This window comes from Thunnus thynnus, chromosome 19 (assembly GCF_963924715.1).
Source record: "Thunnus thynnus chromosome 19, fThuThy2.1, whole genome shotgun sequence".
Lineage (NCBI taxonomy): Eukaryota > Metazoa > Chordata > Actinopteri > Scombriformes > Scombridae > Thunnus > Thunnus thynnus.
In genome coordinates this window covers 26,810,848-26,829,783 of record NC_089535.1, presented here as the reverse complement: position 1 = coordinate 26,829,783, position 18,936 = coordinate 26,810,848, and the positions used below count along the sequence as shown (strand labels likewise).

Genomic DNA, 18,936 nt, shown 5'->3' with positions numbered 1-18,936 from the left:
ACTTCATTTGAAGAATCCTTCCCTTTAATCTCCTTCATTTTTCTCATAACTTAATCTCATGTTACATATTATTTAGGGGTCAGGTATTTTTCTGAGTATTTCCTTTTAGCTACCTGCAGGAGCTTTGTAGGCTTTTATATTCTCAGTACATTTTAATTTAACTACTTTCAGGTCAGCTGAAAAATATGTGGAAAAAGTCAATTAAGAATTTAGTATTTTGCCACCAGAATGTTTTTTTTCTGGCAGTGTAAAGAGGACTTGGTATCACTTTGGTCCTAATTATTTCCCACAAAGTTTTCAGGAATGTAATCTTGTCCTATTAATGAAGAATAAATATAAAGGTTAGTTGAGTTTAGTTGATTTTATAAGCAGCTATTTCCTTGAAAGAACTTGAGATTCTTTGAAAAATCCAATTAATTAGAATAAGTTTAAGAAACTTTTAGAAATAAAAAGACTCTCATCACTTCTTACAAGGCATCCCATTACACTTTAGTTAAACATGATCCAGTTCTTCATGCATCATCATAGAGGTAATAATAGTATCATAGTGAGATTTCTTCACAGACACTCAGTTTGTCTCTAAAAGTGTGTTATTTTTTCCAGTCTTATACAAAGTGCTTTATTTTTAACCCAGACACCAATATTAATTGTTTCAATTTAGCACCACATAGTGCACAATACATGAAGGTATTTCAGATTTTATAGATTCCAATACATTTATCAGTTAAATCACTTTTATCTAATTAGACCCAGATCATAACCAGATTGTAGTTTTTGTTGCTTAGATCCACATGGTCTGACACTGCCCAGAAATGTTTGAAGATGGAGGAAAAATTTTTTATCCACAATCTTAAGATCTTTTTTAAGTTCTTCTTCTTTTGAATGGTAAATCCTCTTTAAATCTGTCTGTGTATGAGTATATCAGAGGTGATCACAGTGGCAAACTGTCTGCCTGCTGTTGGAAATCATCCTACACAGCTGATTGGTTGAATGCCGAAATGATATTTTTCATCATAATATCTTTTTCCCTCACTTTTTGTGGGTTTAAGAGTTAAGGTGTGGTTTGGAATCACTGAAAATTATTTTTATCATCATTATTATTATTATTTTTACAACTGTTTTAGTTTTTGCACTTTCCCTGTTTTTTTTTTTTGTTTTTTTTTTTTACTAAAATGTAATAATTAATCACAAAAAAGGAGGTCAGTGAATGTGCTGAAATCCACATTGAATCATCTGCTCCTGCTGAGTGAGAAACAGGTTCATCAGTATGTTACGGATGGATGAGTGAGGTTATATACTGCGTGTCTTTGGAGAGAAATAAATAGAGGTCAAGCTGTGGTTAATCTGTCTCTGCTTTGACCACACAGGGACAATCAGAGGTGGAAATGGGTATTTTGTAATCTGTGCAGCATCACAATGCAGTCTGATCTCATGCTAATACACAGCAGGAGTGTCAGCAGCAGGAGGGAAAAACCTGATCTGAACACAACAGGTAATCTGCATGTGAAAGCTCTCAGGCTGCTGGAAGACACAGAGGGGAAGAGGAAGACACAGATATATGAAGCAAAGCAGGTCTGTATCATTATATGATGATGCAAAGAGGCCAAAAGTGAAAGTGTCTCCCAGCTGACTGGTGGTAGAATCAAATGGTGGCAGTGGTTGTCATGGCTACTAAAGCACATACACGCCTAGTTTCTTTTTCCCATCATGTTCTTGGCTCTTCTTTCAAATAGGGTAATTTGTCACTTTTATTTCTTTTCACAAGAGTAGTATGAAAAGTCTTTTGGGTTATGTGCTGTTGTAAGAAAAGCTCATGACTTGTTTCCTTTCTTTCTTTTTTCATGGAGTCGGTCAAATTAATTTTGAACATCAGCATCATTAAATCGACTCACTTTGTAGTAAATGATGTTTATGTCGTTTCTGCATGTCAACCCACATCAAGGCAATCATTCATGCAAAAGTCGACCCGCATCAAGCAGCGCTTTGATGGGAGGATGAGAAGTGAGGTCAGCTGATATAAATGCAAAGAAATATGCATTGATATCCTAAATGAAACATATCCCTCCAATGAATATACAAATATAGATAATTGCTTTTCTGTGAATCTAAAACATATTAACGTTTATTTTGTAGCTGCATATTTATCAAGAAGATGTGGTCAGATATTTTCAATCATTTATCTTTAAAGAGATAAATGTGTAATGGGATCATCGTGGAGGACAAAAATGTACAGGAGATGCAAAGATGTATATGATTTTAGTGGTGAAGTACTAATTTACCAAATCAGACTCCCTTCATGAATATCTTAAATAAATTTCCCTCTACACTAAATCTTTAGAAAATATCTCCAGGCTAAACAAAATTATTTACTAACTAAATATCGTTTTGAACAAATTGCATCTTATTTTAGGTGTATGAATATGCATCTTGGATTTATTTTTATGACTACAAATATCAATCACCATGTGCAAGAAAAAAACATCTTTCTCAACACCTTCACAAAACAAATGACCTTGAACATAAATTCCCCACAGATACAAGCAGATGGAACAAACACACAACCCACAACAGAGGAGTTTATATATATTGGAAGCACTGTTAAATATGATGGAGGAGCAGGCAGTGACATCAAAAGCTGACTCAGCAAGGCCAGAAACACTTTCAGCATGCTGAACAATGTGTGGAAGTCCCTCTAGTACAGCATCAACACCAAGCTAAAACTGTACCAGAGCTGTGTTCTTTCTACCCTGCTACACGGCTCAGAATGCTGGAGAACGACAGAGAGCGACCTCTCCAAGCTGTCAACATTCCACACAAGGAGCCTCAGAAAACTCCTGCGGTCCTTTGTTGCTGCCCTACATGCCAATAGGCATAAAGAGCAGTAAGCAAGTAAATAAGTAAATGTTCCTTCATCATAATGGACATGGGCCATGTATGTGTCAAAAGAGGAGACAGAAAGATGGATTATATTTAATGTTTGACAAATAAAAAGAAAAAAAAAAATCAAAGCAGTGACATGAGAACATTTGTACACTGTAGAGAGTCAGTTTTCCACTCAGGTTGAGATTGACCACAGGATGACTCTGTGTCTCCCTCTGGTGGCCGATTTTATTAACACAATCAACACAAAACTGAATGTGAAGTTAAAGGATCACTTCACTGTTTTTCAATCTAGATTTTATTTACATGCTTTAGATTGGAGAAACTATTGAAGAAATGTTGAAGCGACAGTTTGTGGTTTTAGGGGGATTTAGAGGATGTCGCAGGCTGTCAGATACAGTGAGCACAGGATTTGTTTTTTAACTCTGTACATATATGATGATACTAAACCTGGCAACCTCACTGTGATGACAAGCAGTGTCGGACAGTAACACATTAGTTAGTGATGTGTTACCATAACGTGACCGCTTTTTTTCAGTAACAATTAGTAAAGGGTTATAATTTGAAATTCAGCGATGACATTACAGTTACTAATCCCAGTAACACTACGTTACTTTGGAAATTTGGGGTTGGCTTTTTGAGTTGAGTAGAGCATCTTTGACAGAGATAAGCTGAGTAACGATAGTAACAAGTAACATAACAGATTTATTTTCTGTTGATTAGTTAATTAGTACAATGATGTATTTTTTTCACTGAGTAATATATAATCGATTACAAATTTTAAAGTTACTTGCCGAACACTGATGAAGCTGCACACAGTCACTGTGTTCAGCTGTTGTAGTCAAGAAATATTTGCAGCATGTAACATCACCTTTAAGCACATACTGTGGTTTTTCATTTATGTTTATGCACAGTTTAAGCAAATAAGATACAACATGTCAATAATTGAGTTTTAGAGGTGTTGATATTTTAACCTTGGGACAGAGTCAGACTAGCTGTTTTCCCCTGTTTCCAGTATTTATGCTAAGCTAGGCTAACCACATCCAGACTCCATCTCTGTATTTATCATGAACACACAAGATTGGTATCGACCAAGTCATCTCACTATCAGAAAAAAGTGAATAAGTCTCTGGCTACCTGGCATCCTAATAAAATAAAGTGTAATAAACCATCACATAACACAACACAGACCATTTTATTTCATACCATTTATGGTTCATAACTTTGAAAGGTTGCAGTCATTTTTTACATTTATACAGGATCTCCTTGACAATAATGCAGTAAAGACGTACAGCATTATACAAACTGTTAAGATTGATCTCTGTATCGTCTCTCGCATCTACACCACTGAACATTTCTCATTTAACACTTTCTACATATTTTGACAAATTCTCCGTTGAATGTCTATCAACTCTCTTAAAGTGCTTCATATTCCCAGACAGTCACTACCTCATGTTAACAGTTTCTGTGTGTCATGAGACTAGCAGCAGAAGGACCCAAACGCAGGACAAAGCAGCCAGTATGAACAGAAGAATATCTCTTTAATCAAGATTCAGGCGTGCAGGTACAGCAAAATCAAACAAGACAGAACAAACAGAACAGAGGATCAAGCAACACTGAACTGCAAACTAGGACTTAAATACAAACTAAACTGACAAGGGGATGATGTGCAGGTGGAACAATAGAACAGGAAAGGAGCTGATAGAGTGGGGAAGACACAGGGAGTAGAGCAGGGCTAACGAGGCTGATGCAGGGCAGGTGTGGGGGGAAAAGCAGGTTGGGGACACAGGAGGAAAAACACAGGGCAAACAAAAAAACAAAAACCCAGAAACACAGTCCTCTTATTTATCCAATAAGCTCATAATCATAAACTCTGGATTAAAAGAACTATGAGATGGCAGCAGCAAAGTCTGTCTGAAACAGGACAGGAATATTCAATCCTGGATGATATAGACTGGCATAGCATAACAAAATATACATGAAATAACTTCAGTACACAGGTAACATTTCTCCCACTCTGTTCAGTCTTCACAAAACAGGGATAGAAGTCTAAAGGGCATCTGGTGGACTGGTGGATAATGGCAACTAAGGAACATAGAGCCACTGTGACAGGATCATGACACTGATGCTGGTATGTTCACTGTTCAGTTCATGTTTTTTGTATTAGAAAATAAAATCACATGGATTTGTAGGCTGAATTCTCCAGTTGTCTGTGATTTCAACCCTCCATCCAAACATTCATGTAACCATCTTTCTTCAGTTTTCTCTTTTTATCTCTTTATCTCTTCTCTCTTTTTATCTTTTGGGACATTTTTCCTGAAATCAGCTTTACCTGGACAGTGTTTATTCCCCATTTTTGATCATTCCTGTCCACCACAGTCAAGCCTGTAAACTCCTACTGTATAGTCAAACTGATGCTGAAGTGATGTTGAACTTTGGCAGAACATTTGGTTCACTGGTACAAACATTAGCTTTCTAGCAATGGGAGATAGCTAGTTAACATTAACTCTTTGTGACCAAGGTCAGAGGAAACAGCTACAGTGGTATAAGAGATAGAGTGGACTCCTTGGTGTTCATATAATGACAGTAATAATATCATTGTCTTATATCAAAACATTTTCATTTTCATACCCTTCTTTTTACCCGATAACTTATCATTTTACATTTTAACCCTCAAACACTGTTCAGGTCAAATTTGACCCATTTTGACATGAATAATAATAGGGTTGAACAATTCAGTTAAATGAAATGGTCTTATAAGTATTGCTGCCTTCAAGTGTAACTCGTGAGGTCATGTTTTCAACATGGGAAAAGAGTACACAGTATGTTAGCTATTCAAGCAAACATACACACACACACACAAAACAGTTTTCTTCTTCTTTCAGAAAACAGCGAATGATTTTGATTTCTCTGCTTTTCAGTAGAGTAGATGACAGAGATAGCTTGCAGGGCTGGGTACATTTTCAATGCTAGACCTAATACTGATACCTTGGGTTCTGAAGCACAAAAATGATACTTTTTTACTTTGAGAAATATTTTCTCTTCATTTTATTACAACTTGGGTTTTATTTTCATGGCTTTGGCTTTCATGATAACATTGTATTGCTGATGTTATTGCTGAGATCTGCAGATAAAATAGGTCCAAGGGGGCAGCAAACATGAGTGGCAAGGTGATTGTTGACATTTTAACCAGATTAGCTGCTACTTTATTTCCAGAAGTATAACTGAAAGTGAGAACACTTGTAAATTCAATAATATATCCTCTTTACACTGTGTGCACGACTAGTCGATCTATAGACTGGGATGGATATTTACAACAGACAGTTTGGGTGATTATTTTACTATTAGCCTTTTTTAATATTTCAAATAGGTTTGCCTATAACCGGAGGATTTGTTTAGGATCTTGTCTAGGATCTTGTTTTTGACCTGTTGGACCTATTTTTAGCAATGTTGTGGCATTCCAAGATCTAAGCAATTACTTCGGTGAGTACAATGTTATCAGAACTGTGAACTTACAGCAATAAGCTTTATGAGCAGCAGTAAGTGGTGTAGTAAGTGATTTGGGGACTTTTTAGCTCTGGGTTCCACCTCTCAGGCGACATACAGGCAGTGTTGCCAGAAAAAGTAGCTCATTCAAAGCCTAGAACTCACTTGAAAAAAGCACCCCACCTTAAATGTAATCTAAGCTAAAACTGAGCATCAATCAAAGATAAGACAGTAAAGGACACAGTAAAAATGCAAGTAGGCTACAAAAATATCTCATAAAGTTTGAAGTCTCTATCAAGGATACTGAACATGATTTTAAGCAGCAAAAATGAAGAGGCCAAGTGCTCACTCAGTTTCATATGCAATAAGTCCAGGGAACCTTAAGGTGCTCTTGAAGATAAAAAAAAAAAAAGGTCACAGAAAAGAAAATGTTCTTCAGGCACTTAGTGCTCTTAGACTTTAATTAGTTGGGCATATTGGTTAAAGTGCCAACCAGTTTTGACCTCATCAGTGTGGAAATTTTTTATTTAAATTTTTAGTACATACGTATTATTACAGCCCTGATGACGACCCTGTGAGTGTCTGAAGGACATTTTCTTTTCTATGATTTTAAACAGGTTTGGTACATTAATAATACAGTAGTTTAGGTAGCATTCTTTTTTATACTACCATTATTATGGCAGTATAAACCTCTGAAACCAAATGTACACTCTTTATCATAAGCAATATAATCCAAATAAAATCCAAGTTGTATTAAAGCCATCAAATGAGCCATACAAGAACTTTGCCTAAAACAAGCAAAAAATTGGATTGAAATCAGGAACTACTGTATCTGATCAAAGTAAACAAGTTGAATCTGACCAGATGGTTCTTGACAGTTTTTTCACATTCTAACACATTCATATAAGAACTGAGGTTTGATTCCCAGCCCCTCCAACTTCCCTGAGCTCCAACATTTTTAAAAATGTCAACATACTTCACAACTCGGAAAACTAACTTTCCTCCTCCTCTTCTTCTTCATCTTCTTCCTCCTCCTCCTCCTCCTCCTCCTCCTCTTCTTTTTCTTCCTTGTCTACATCCTTCGCTGCAGTCTTGTTCATCTTCCAGCTGAGAGTCCATTCCTCCTCTGGCATGCCGTCCTCTTCGTGCATCAGTTCCATGCATCTTTGACTCCTGTGCTCAGTGGAGAAACAAAACACTTCGTCCTCCTCCTCCTTCTTCCTCCAGCGACAGAGTCTCCACGAGTTTTTCCAAGCCCACCACTCCTCTTTCTCCTCCTTCTCCTCTTCATCTTCCTCCTCTTCTACAATTTCTCCTCTGTGAGCTACAGCCACCATCCATGACTGCTGCCATGAGGAGAAGGAAGCGTTCAGTTTGTGGAACTGCAGATGGAGCGGGACGTTCGGCCTGCGTTTGATTCGTTTTCTCAACTTCTGTTCCTTCTTTTCTTCTTTTACTACAAAGTCCTCCTCTTTCTTGTTCACTGTCTCATGGTCGTCTTCCTCTGTGTTGACCGCCATCTCCTCATCTTCATCGTCTTCTTTGTCATTTTCCCCCTCCCCATTTACTTCTTCATCCTCCTCTTCCATCTCTTCGTCATTGTCCTCCTCCTCCTCATCTACATTATCTTCTTCTTCGCCTCTCTCATCCACTTCTTCATCTTTGTCCTCCTCTTCTACATCTTCATCCTCCTCTTCCCCTTTCTTCTCCTCTTCCTGTTCTTTGTCCTCCTCCTCTTTGTCTACATCTGTTTCCTCCTCCTCATCGTCTTCATCCCCCTCCTCCTTTTCGCTAACTTCTTCGTCCTCCTCGTTTTCTCCTGCTTCCTCCTTTTCATTGTCTACATCTTCATCTTCATCCTTCTCTATGTTTTTAGCCATGTTATTCTCGTCATTTTCTTCATCCTCCTCCTCCTCCTCCTCCTCCTTTTCTACCACATCTTCCTTGTCCTTTTCAGTTTCTATTTTGTCCTCCTCCTTAATTTCTTCGTCCTCCTCATCCTCCTTTTCGACTTTGTCCATCTTGTCCTTTCCTTTTACTTCTACGTCCTCCTCCTTCTCCTCCTCATCATCTTGTTCTTCATTGTCCTTCTTGTCCACTTCGTCTTCCTTCTCCTCCTCATCTGATTCTTTGTCTTCATCCTCATCCTCCTCCTCCTCCTCCTCCTCCTCCTCCTCATCCTCCTCTTCTTCTTCATCATCCTCCTCATCTACATCTTTCTTCTCCTCCTCATGCACTTTATTGTCATCATCCTTTTTGTTTATTTCTTCATCTTCTTCCTCCTCCTCCTTAGGTACTTCTTTGTCCTCCTCCTCCTCATCCTCCTCCTCCTCCTCTTCTTCTTCTTCTTCTTCTTCTCCTTCACTGTCCCCCTCCTCGTCCACATCTTTGTTATCCTCTTTACTTACTTCCTCCTCCTTGTCCTTCTTGCTTACTGCCTCATCTTCTTGTATTTCTTCATCATCATCCTCCTCTTTCTCCTCCTCATCTACTCCTTCATCCTCCTCCTCCTCTTCTTCCTCCTCCTCCTCATCCCTCTTGTTTACCTGTTTGTTTTCCTTCTCCTTGTGTATCTTTTGTGTTTTCTCCACCTTATCTCTTTTCTCCCCCTCTTTTTCATTTACATTTTCATCTTCATCCTCCTCCTCTACTCCTTCATCCTCCTCCTCATCTGCTTCTATGTCCTCCTCATTGTCCACTCCTTCCTCCTCCTCCTCTTCCTCTTCCTCCTCCTCCTCCTCCTCCTCCTCCTCTTCCTCCTCCTCCTCCTCCTCCTCCTCCTCGTCCTCGTCCTTGTCCTCCTCCTCCTCCTCCTCCTCCTCCTCCTCCTCCTCCTCCTCCTCTTCCTCTGTGTCATCCATCATCTCCTCCACCTCTTCTCCTTCCTCCTGTGTCTCATCTAGTTCTGGTGGGATCCATATTTTAGGAATCCTCCATGCGTCCATCCACTCTGTGGCGTCTGTGATCTCATCATCAAGCTGTGATGTAAGAAGGAGGTTCATGTTTTTACGTCTCCTCGTCAGCATGTCACAGTGTCGATGATGGGACTCCAGTGAAACTTTGCGCTGCCTGTGGGCACAATTTTAGTTTGGGTTTAGGTCTCCATAGTTTGATGTAAAATAATGAGGATTCTTTCAAAAGGAACAAGTAACATAAAACACCAATTTTCACAGTAGGAAACTGATAGATTTTGATTTTTGAAGGTAAGAAATGACCCAATTACTGCTTTGGGGTAGAAGACTGTCAGAGGTATAAAATGTAGCAAATTCAGAAGACTTCATCGTCGATCCTGTATGATTTAAAGTACACACTAAGTCTTTTTTTCCCGCTGTACACATAATCACATGGGTCTATGTTGGCATATGATATTAATATCGGTAATTTATTCAATAACACACATAATTTGTGTAAAAACTGCTGCCATGCCATGTATAAATATCACAACACTGATAATCATCATAGTCTCAGTTTGTGTGTCTCACACAGAGCTGCTGAAGGCATTAATAAGCCTGATAAGAGACGGCAGAGAGGCAACGTTGTGCTACTCAGAGAACCATGGTTATACAAATAACCCAAAGATTTATTCCTTTCCTGGGGCAGTAAACACAACACATGAGTCCACCAATAACTAACTGCGCTATATTCAGACCTTCATGAGATATTCAGGGCTGACAACAGTAACGTTAACATGATATACAGCAGGGCTATGGCTACGTACTGACACTCCCCCACATAAACACACACACACACACCGGAGAGCCTCTCATTGTAGAGCCTAGTGACTGTCATAGCTCCAGTCCCCTTACTTCTCGCATCTACATAGCAACGAGGCCACACCACCTACAGTTGTTGTCCTGTGCAGTCCTCTGCTGCATTTTTTAAACATCCTGGAAAGGAGGGAACTAGCAGAATTAGGGTGTGTAGTAACTCTTTAAGCTGTAGTTTGTGTTGCCAGTTTTCTAAAAAGTGTCATCTTTAGCTAACACTCATTGTGCGCATATAACAGTACGTTAAGTTCTATCACTGGATCTATCACTGTAAATGCACCTAGGAAGTTGTATATTCCAAAAGGGCATTTTTTGCACAAAGTGAACACCATGTGTCGTAAAAGAATATATTTTCATACATAAATATGTATGCTTTGAGAAATATCTGAAACTGAATTGTCAGAATAATAACACAGATTACATAAAAATAATGTGTCTATTGCAAACAAAATACTTTCCAATTGGCATAAAAGCATATTTCATGCCATCTAATTATCATAAAGGTGCATTTTATCCTAATCATATGTTGATAACGATAAAATCAAATTATGACGGTGCCAAATTTTCTTTATTTCATGGCACAAAATTAATTTTGTCGTGCTCTAACTCCTGATGGTGCATTTCGCATACATTCTGTGACATACACCTTTCAAAGTAAAAAATACATTTTGTGCATAACATTAAGAATGGGTCACTCACATGATATGCTGCCTGTATCCCCAGCAGGAGCGCAAGCGCCTCTGAAATTCTTCTGCTTCCTTCAGTGGAGCTGCAGAGAGCAGCCAGGAATTGCTCCACCCGGGCAGGGACACATCGTCTATCCTCACCATTAAAGAGGTGACTGTATTGGGCGTACTGTCTGTTGTGTCTTCAGGTTCAAATTCTACCTCAGATAGTTTCCATGATTCCTCCCAACCTGAGGGTTTGTCCTGTTTGACATTGAAAACATAAAATTTGAAAAGGGGATGATGGGGAAAAAATTGTGTGTCCCGGTGACTCAACATATAAAAAAGATCCAACTATTGACCTGGAATAACCCTAACCCTAATAATGTTCACTATTTACAGTGAGAATGAAAAACAGAATATAAGTAAATAACTATAATGATGTCGATGATGATCCCCACCTGCTCCATCAGTTGCTGTACTTTGTCAAACTTGTTGCTGATGTTTGGTTGGTAATCAGGCCAAATACAATCCCATTTCTCTTTCTGCTGTCTGAAAGCAAAGTTCATAATCTTCCAGGTGCCAGCCCAGGTAGGAAGACGATATTCACCTATTTCAGTTCTGGAAAGCAGGTCTCTGACAAACAAAATCTCCCACTGGATCTGTTTCTCCTCAAAGGGCTCTGGCATGGCTGGATCCTTCACCTGGAAACAAGAATGATAAATAAAAAATATGATTTACAAAATATTGATTGATCTCTTTGTACTGAAGGGCATTATTGTCTCAAAAAGTAATGCATGATGGAACATCATTAAAAAGCATATTTGGAATAAGCATCTTACTTTGCATATCCGAAATGGTTATTACTGTTCTGAAGTTTCACTTCCTGATATCTGTTGGTGCACATATGTAGCATTTACTAAAAAAAACAGTACAGTAGGTTTATAAGAAGACAACATTAACCCCAGGTGATCATAGTGGTCATGGGAGCGGTAGTTGGAGACTTGAAATTCTTCCCACCATGATAATATATACACTAAGATCACCACTGGTAGCCACTGGATGGATAAAACACGATGGATAAACCATGGCTGGAACTATCTGAAAATGGAGCAATGGTTTTAGTCTATTTTAATGTAAAGCCATCAGTTTGTGTCAGTCTACCTGTTTCCAGGACTGACTCCATTCATCAGTAGAACATGTCCATTCAGTCTCCAATTCGTATCCCTTTGGTTTGTACTCCCTGCTGTTAGTCAGCTCTATAATTGGGAATCCCACGATTTCAGCCTTTGGTTCTTTGGCCCTCAGGAAAAGATACTTTGGAGGCTTCAGACTCATCCAGGACTCTCTCCAATATATCCGGAATACATCCACCTCTACTTTGCGTCTTGTTATCAGAGGTTTGGGTGAAGCTGCCCTCCTGGGAGGAGGCGGAGTTGGAGGCTTAGGTTTGGGTTTGGGAGGAGGAGGGACAATTTTGAATCTAATTTTTGGCTTGGGTTTTTCTGCCTCATCTTTGCCAGTGATTGCGTCTTCTTTTGCCTTCTCTCCTTTGACCAGCAACCAATGATAATTCCACTTTGAGAAAAGTCTGCACATACAAAAATAAACAAAATCATTTTATATAAAATCAATCCAGATATTCAGTCAGAATAAGTGTCCACTTTATCAGGCCAGACCAGTTTTTCTGTATATTTTTCTGGTAATTCACAGATACGGACCTTCTATTTATCAAATACCTATTCATGATCATGAGATACTAGTCCATGTCAGAGAACATTGTCATGGCATTATATAATGGACAATAACACTGAATCAGAATAGTTTGCAGCAGTCTGGACAGTTAGCAAGCAAATGTGCTTTGACTTTTTTGTGCTGAAATTCACTTATCAGGGTTCCCCTCAACAAGTTCCACAAAGCAGCTGATTAGTTTGAGTAATCATATTAGCACTAGTTGGGTTTAATTGTTTTTTTTTTTTAAAGATTTGCATTGTCGGAGCTTGTCTGGTACGTAGGAGTACTCTGCCTGAGAAGATGATTTCAGGCATTAACATACTTTGTAAGGTAGCAGTTTTGTTGAGGTTAAGGTTGGACTTTATTTCATGTGGTTCAAATAAATCTGCTATTCTATGAGGGTTAATCTGTAAGCAGATGCAGGTTGAGGTCTTCATAGGTTCACTTGGCTCTGAGACCTGACCACAGACTGTATATAAAGATGGATGTAGTGAGATGTGATGTCACCCATTGGTTTGCAAGTTTTAAGCCAAGAGTTGCTGCTTATGTTCAGCGCCATATTTTATAAGAGGACCTGAATGTAACAATTGAGACCATAATGAATAAAAATTATTGACTTAATATTTCTAGGGAGAAGTTGACGCTTTTTGATTGGGAGTTACTTGGAGCCAGCATTTAGTGGCCATCGAAGACATGCTCAGGTTTTCCTCACTGTGATGAACACAAAAACAACTAAAAACATTGTTTATTCTCACAACTTAAGAGAACTTTTCTCCTTCCGTGCCTCCTCCTTTTTGCACTGGTCTGCCACGCTCTGAGCTCTCTGCTCCCATTGGTCTCTGAGCCTCCCGTTGCCGAAAGTCCTCCGCTCCTCCTTCTTTGACAACATCCTGTTGCCTAGGAGGCACACACAAACAAACAAACAAACAATAAATGACAGACATAACAACAAACCTGTCACTCAGGGTGTGAAGTTGCCTTTCTATAGTGTATCCAGCTAACTTAAATCTCTCTACGGTTGTGTGTGTTGTGTTCATGAACTGGTGAGGAAACTCTGGAATTGCAGCTAAATGCCACAGCTATGTTCACCAGCTAGTCGCTAACTATAAACCATCTGTCCTACAGCCGGTGGCTCTGTAGGTTCATCACTACGAGCCACACCTCTGACATTACACATTGTCATTTAATACAATGTTATTATAAAAATATAAATTATTGCTACTTTAAGTAATCCATCACAAGTTCTGAAACAATGAGTCAATTAACTGATTAGTCGACAAAGTTAAATTAATTGGCAACAACTTTGATAATAATTTAAGTCATTCATTCACAACACTGTCTGCTTCCATCAACTGTAGCTTTACTCATTTGTAGCTTTACTCTGTTTTTATAAACTTAAACTTACAAATGTAAATTTAATATATCTGGGTTTTGGACAGTTGGTTCCACCAAACAAGACATTTAAAGACTTCAGTTTCTGATGGGCATTTTTCAAATTGTTTATACATTAATTGATAAGGAATATGATCATTTGTTGTAGCCCAATCTGCTTTTATTCATGTAAAATTTATATCAATATTGCATGTTAATTCAGGGCAGGCCTTTTAAATTTGCCTGCATTTGCAACTGCATTACCATGCAGCAGTAACTGAACACTGACCACAATAAAAGCAGATATGAACACTGTTTCTACTTCTTAACTGTAATTAAACTGAACAAAGTATACAGACATCTGTAGGATTTTTAACATTGTTTATAAAGAAAGTGAGTTCACTTTGGATTAAATATATTGGGATTATATATATTCCCTGTTTCCCTCTCTGCAGTGAAAATATCCAGTAAAAGAGAAATTCTTTGAAAGGAATCAACATATTCACAGTCCTGGAAAAACACCCAATATTCAAATTAAGTCCTCTGACTGCTTGGCTTAGTCTTAAGAGATAACAAACAGGATGTCCATTCTGCTAAACATCAAACATACTATACACAGAAATCAAAAGCACAAACAAGCAAGAACACACCACTGCTCTGTAAAGATTCTGTTGGTGGGTCTAAAATTTTAAAATGAGGAATTCATCATTATTATAACCTGCATTCATTGATTTTTTTGGCCACTTGGAAGCAGTAGAAAACAAGTAGTGAACACAACACTGACACATCATCACATTTTAAGCTGATATGCTGAACTTGTTAGCAAACAGTTGCTTATTTCCACATCCAGAAGTTACGGACCAACATTAACATTATTTTGAGTTGTGTTTCTGTCCACCTGGTGAATATAAGTCCAATATTTACTCTCTTTTAGCTGTTTTTGCTCTCTACCAACTCCTGAGGGAAATATCTGGCTCTTTAGCTGCTAAATGCTCCACTATGTTCACCAGCTAGTCTACAGCTAACTGTGTCCATTTTGCCATTTTGTACTGAGCAGGTAGTGTGCAGTGGGTTTTTAGAGCTTTTTCACAGAAAAGTGTGTTGAGTGTGAACCAAAACAGTGAAGTTGCAGCCGGACAGCTAAACAATGAGCTGAAACTCATTATAAAGCTCCTTAAAACTGAGGGGAGCTGCAGATTGCTGATTATTCTCTGTAGTTTCATCACTATGAGCCACACACAACATATTGCTCACTGTCATTTAAAAATTATATCAATTATTATTTAACTTTCAAAAACAAACATGGATGAAAATGATCATGTGGATTTGTTTCTCAGCTGGTTTTGAAATCTCAGATGTCAGAGTGCCTTCAAACACACCAACAAACACTTTCTGCTCTCAAAGAAGATACCACACAAACATGACTAAACACTGACTGTGTGATTATTTGTCTCTGCCAATTGATTGTTATAGTAATGAACTGAAATCAATGGAAATTAATTTAAAAATTGATGGAGGATTTGAACTATAGTTAATGGGCTGAATATACAAAAATCACCTGTATTTTTCCCCATGTGAATATGTTAATATACACAAGCCACTTTAGTCCAAGGTCTTACAGAAATAGAGGTCACACTTAAATTCCTCTCTGTCTGGAGGCTGGGCTCTGGGGCTTAGCAGTGTCTGTGTTGACAAATGACGCTGACTAATCCAAGTAACGATGACTTAAAATTAGGAAATGAGCTCAGACCTTCTCCTTCACCTCCCTGAGGTCCCCAATGAAAACTACTGAGAATCCAATTTCAGTGACTTCATCATACATGTTTTTTAAAACCATACACAGAGGTCCGAAATGGGTTAAAACACGGAAATAGTCTCTGCTCCTATGATACACAATCTTTTAAAAAGCACACAAGTTTAGAGCTGCAACGATTAAGTGATTAATCGCTTTGCCAACTAAATGTCCAAATTCTCTGATTCCAGTTTTCACAAATGTGATTATTTTCTGGTTCATTTAGTCCTCTGTAACAGTAAACTGAATATCTTTAGGTTGTGGTCTGTTGTAAACAAAACAAGACATTTGAGGACGTCACCTTGGGCTTTGGGAAACAGTGATCGACATTTTTCACCATTTTCTGATATTTTATGGACCAAACAACTAATCAATTAATTGAGAAAGAAATAAACAGATCAATTGGTAATGAAAATAATCGTTAGTTGTAGTTGTAGATTCAACTTGTAAATTAAAACACTTTAGAGTTGACTAGCAGAGCTCAGCTAGCAGTTTGCCCCTGCTTCCAGTCCTTGTGTGAAGCTATACTAATCACATCCTGGATCTCTGTACTGGACACACAGACATGAAATTGACATCTATCCTCTCATCATTTTCTGAGGAAGTCAGTTGAGCATTCCTTTCATAAAAGTGAAAAAGTTAAAGCCCAGATTTCTTTGTGTCCAGTAGAGAGATCCAACATATGTGTAGCTAAGCTTAGCACAATGACAGCTAGCAATGTAGCTTGATTTCAGATTTCTGTATCTGGTCTGGTGTGTAAGACTGAAGATGCCATCTCCCTGTACCACAGCAAGAAACATTGCGACATAAAAATGGCAACAAAATGTGGTTGAGATGGATGCAGCTACACAGGTTGTTGTAAGTTGGCGTACAGAAATAATAACTACTCCTAGCACTGCTACCGGCCTCTGTGAAAATAATGACGAGGGAAAAGGTACATCCACCATACACCATTATACACCATAAAAAATCACCATTGATGGGGGTGTTTGAATCAGCGTTATTTTATAGAAACAGTTACAAAGTAGCAGACAAAGTTCTTGCACTTCAGAGGATCTTGTGGGCAGGTAAACTGTGACTGTGAAAGGACCAAAAAATGCACACTGTGGATCACATCACTTCATGATGATAAACATTTGAAGGTCTGAGGACCAAAACATTATTAATAAAGTAAGTACATGATAGTGTTTTTAATTAATTGTGTTTGGGCTGCGCCTTCAGTATTAGAGACATCAGCAGCATTTCAAAATTGGTGGAAGCTTTGCTGTGCCAGCAGCAAAGGAAAATTCAGAAACTTCTGTGAATATAAAGAACTGTGATGAAGAAATTAAAACTTTTCAATATGTACTAGAGGATCATTAAATGTGACTTTCAAAATTGGAATGAATATGGGAAATGATTGCATGAATAAAGAAAATGTCACATTTTGGAGAGAAGTATAGCTACTGTCTTTATTGAGTTGCAGTTAGATTCACTCATAATCATTTATAATCATTTTTGCATTCAGAAATTTTACATCGAGGATAAGATTTAAATCACAGAAATTGACTTTGCTTTGTGTGTAAAACCAAAACAGAGGTAAAAGAACAGAGAAACACAAACTAACAAACTAATTTTCCCTTTGCTATTAGAAGCAGTTAATGTGTTTATTTACTAAAATTTGAAATTCTAGGACAGTTAAAGAAAAGAAAAGAAAAAAGAGTCCCCTATGTCAGTTGATGCTGAGACTAAGTGCGCCCTCTCAGACACACCTGACCAGTCTCACACCAACACTGCTTTCCAAACAGCAATCAGAGTAAACCAAATTATAACGCAATGTAAAGAAACCTATCAGGAACATTAGATACAAGAACAAGTACATTAGAACAAGTAGATAAGAATGTTATATGGCCCTAAAAAGAGATTATGAATTGGCAGAAAATCTCTCTACTGTCAGAAATAGAAAGCAGCGACAGATCCTAACCACACACAGGCTCAGTGACCACAAACTGGCAATCAAAAAAGGACGACACAAAAAATCATGGAAACCAACAGTAAAACAGAATATGTGGTCACTGTTCTACAGGTGAGGCTGAGACAGAGATGCATTTCCTCCTACAAGTGAAATAAGGAACATTTTACTTCAACAAGTTCAACTCTGTAATTTCGGATTTCAAAGAGCTTAATGACCTCTTAAAATTAAAAATACTCCTTGGAGAAGGAGACAGGACATATCTTCCTGCCCAGTATGTAGCAACAACCTGAGGGCCAGTGAATGACCTAGAAACACACACACACACACACACACACAAACACACACACACACAAATTCATACACAGGATATACTGTGTATGTATTTGTGTGTACTATACATAAATATATACTATACATAATTTTTAATATATATCAATCTTAATGTTATGTTAATGTTATTCTGTTTCATTGACTCTTGATTCTTTGGCAATATTGTTGTTGTGACATTCATGCCGATAAAGCAAATATGAATTTGAATTTAAGTTGTCTGCTTTTCCACTGTGCTAGTTCTAGCAGTAAGACTGCTAGCCTAGCTCCTCTAAAACTGAATAAACAACTCCCACGCTCTTTTAAGAAATGTGATTAAAAACAAAAATTCTTAAATTAGAATTGTTCACAACTCCAGGTGCCATTAAAAGCAATCATGACTTACCTGATGTCTATCTGTCTCTTTCAGTGTCTGTTTACATCCCCTGCTGTATCAAATAACACTTTACATTAAGTTATGTGTCCACTATCTGTCTGTCTCTATCTGAGCCTGTCTGTCTCTAATCTTTACAGTAGCTACGTAGGTGCCTGTCTGTCTCTCAACCCGTCTATCTCTCTGTCTGTCTGTCTGTCTTCAGTCAGTTTCTGCAGTAAACTTTAACCAGCGTGCACTCAGTTTGTCTTGCATATTACTCTGTTGTGCGCAGGCTTCCTTCTTGCTATTTTTACTTCACACGTTAACAGATCCAGAGCTGCAGCTCTAAATTTAGTTTTGGGGTGAGGCAACGGCAAACACGAGGAGAGCCGCCGGCAGCCTGGAAATGCAGAGAAGTGACGTGAAATGAATGAAATCACAGAAGTGAAATTAATCTTTATTCAACAGGTGCAACAATAAACAAAGCATCTGTAAGCATAAGTGAGCCAATCAGAAACCATTGCTGTGAGCTAACCAGAGTCATCCTGCATGCTGACAGACAGCAGTGACATGCATTACTTTGACAAGGATCCAAGTAGAAGCTC

At 38.2% G+C, this 18,936-nt stretch overlaps 1 protein-coding gene across 2 annotated transcripts; it reads right to left on the bottom strand.

Annotated features, from left to right (window-relative positions):
* Positions 1-4,056: 4,056 nt before the first annotated feature.
* LOC137170619 (glutamic acid-rich protein-like) lies at positions 4,057-18,620 on the bottom strand. 2 transcript variants are annotated; one of them, XM_067574122.1, is made up of 6 exons: positions 18,362-18,620; positions 13,288-13,429; positions 11,963-12,389; positions 11,260-11,502; positions 10,833-11,062; positions 4,057-9,435 (listed from the first exon to the last, which is right to left on the bottom strand). In XM_067574122.1, exons 2-6 carry the CDS (start codon positions 13,419-13,421, stop codon positions 7,359-7,361), a joined length of 3,111 nt encoding a protein of 1,036 aa, XP_067430223.1. In that variant the 5' UTR covers positions 13,422-13,429; positions 18,362-18,620; the 3' UTR covers positions 4,057-7,358. The 2 variants fall into 2 exon arrangements, with proteins under 2 accessions (XP_067430223.1, XP_067430224.1); XM_067574123.1 differs by lacking the exons at positions 11,963-12,389; positions 13,288-13,429; positions 18,362-18,620 and having other exon boundaries at positions 11,409-11,502.
* Positions 18,621-18,936: the final 316 nt, after the last annotated feature.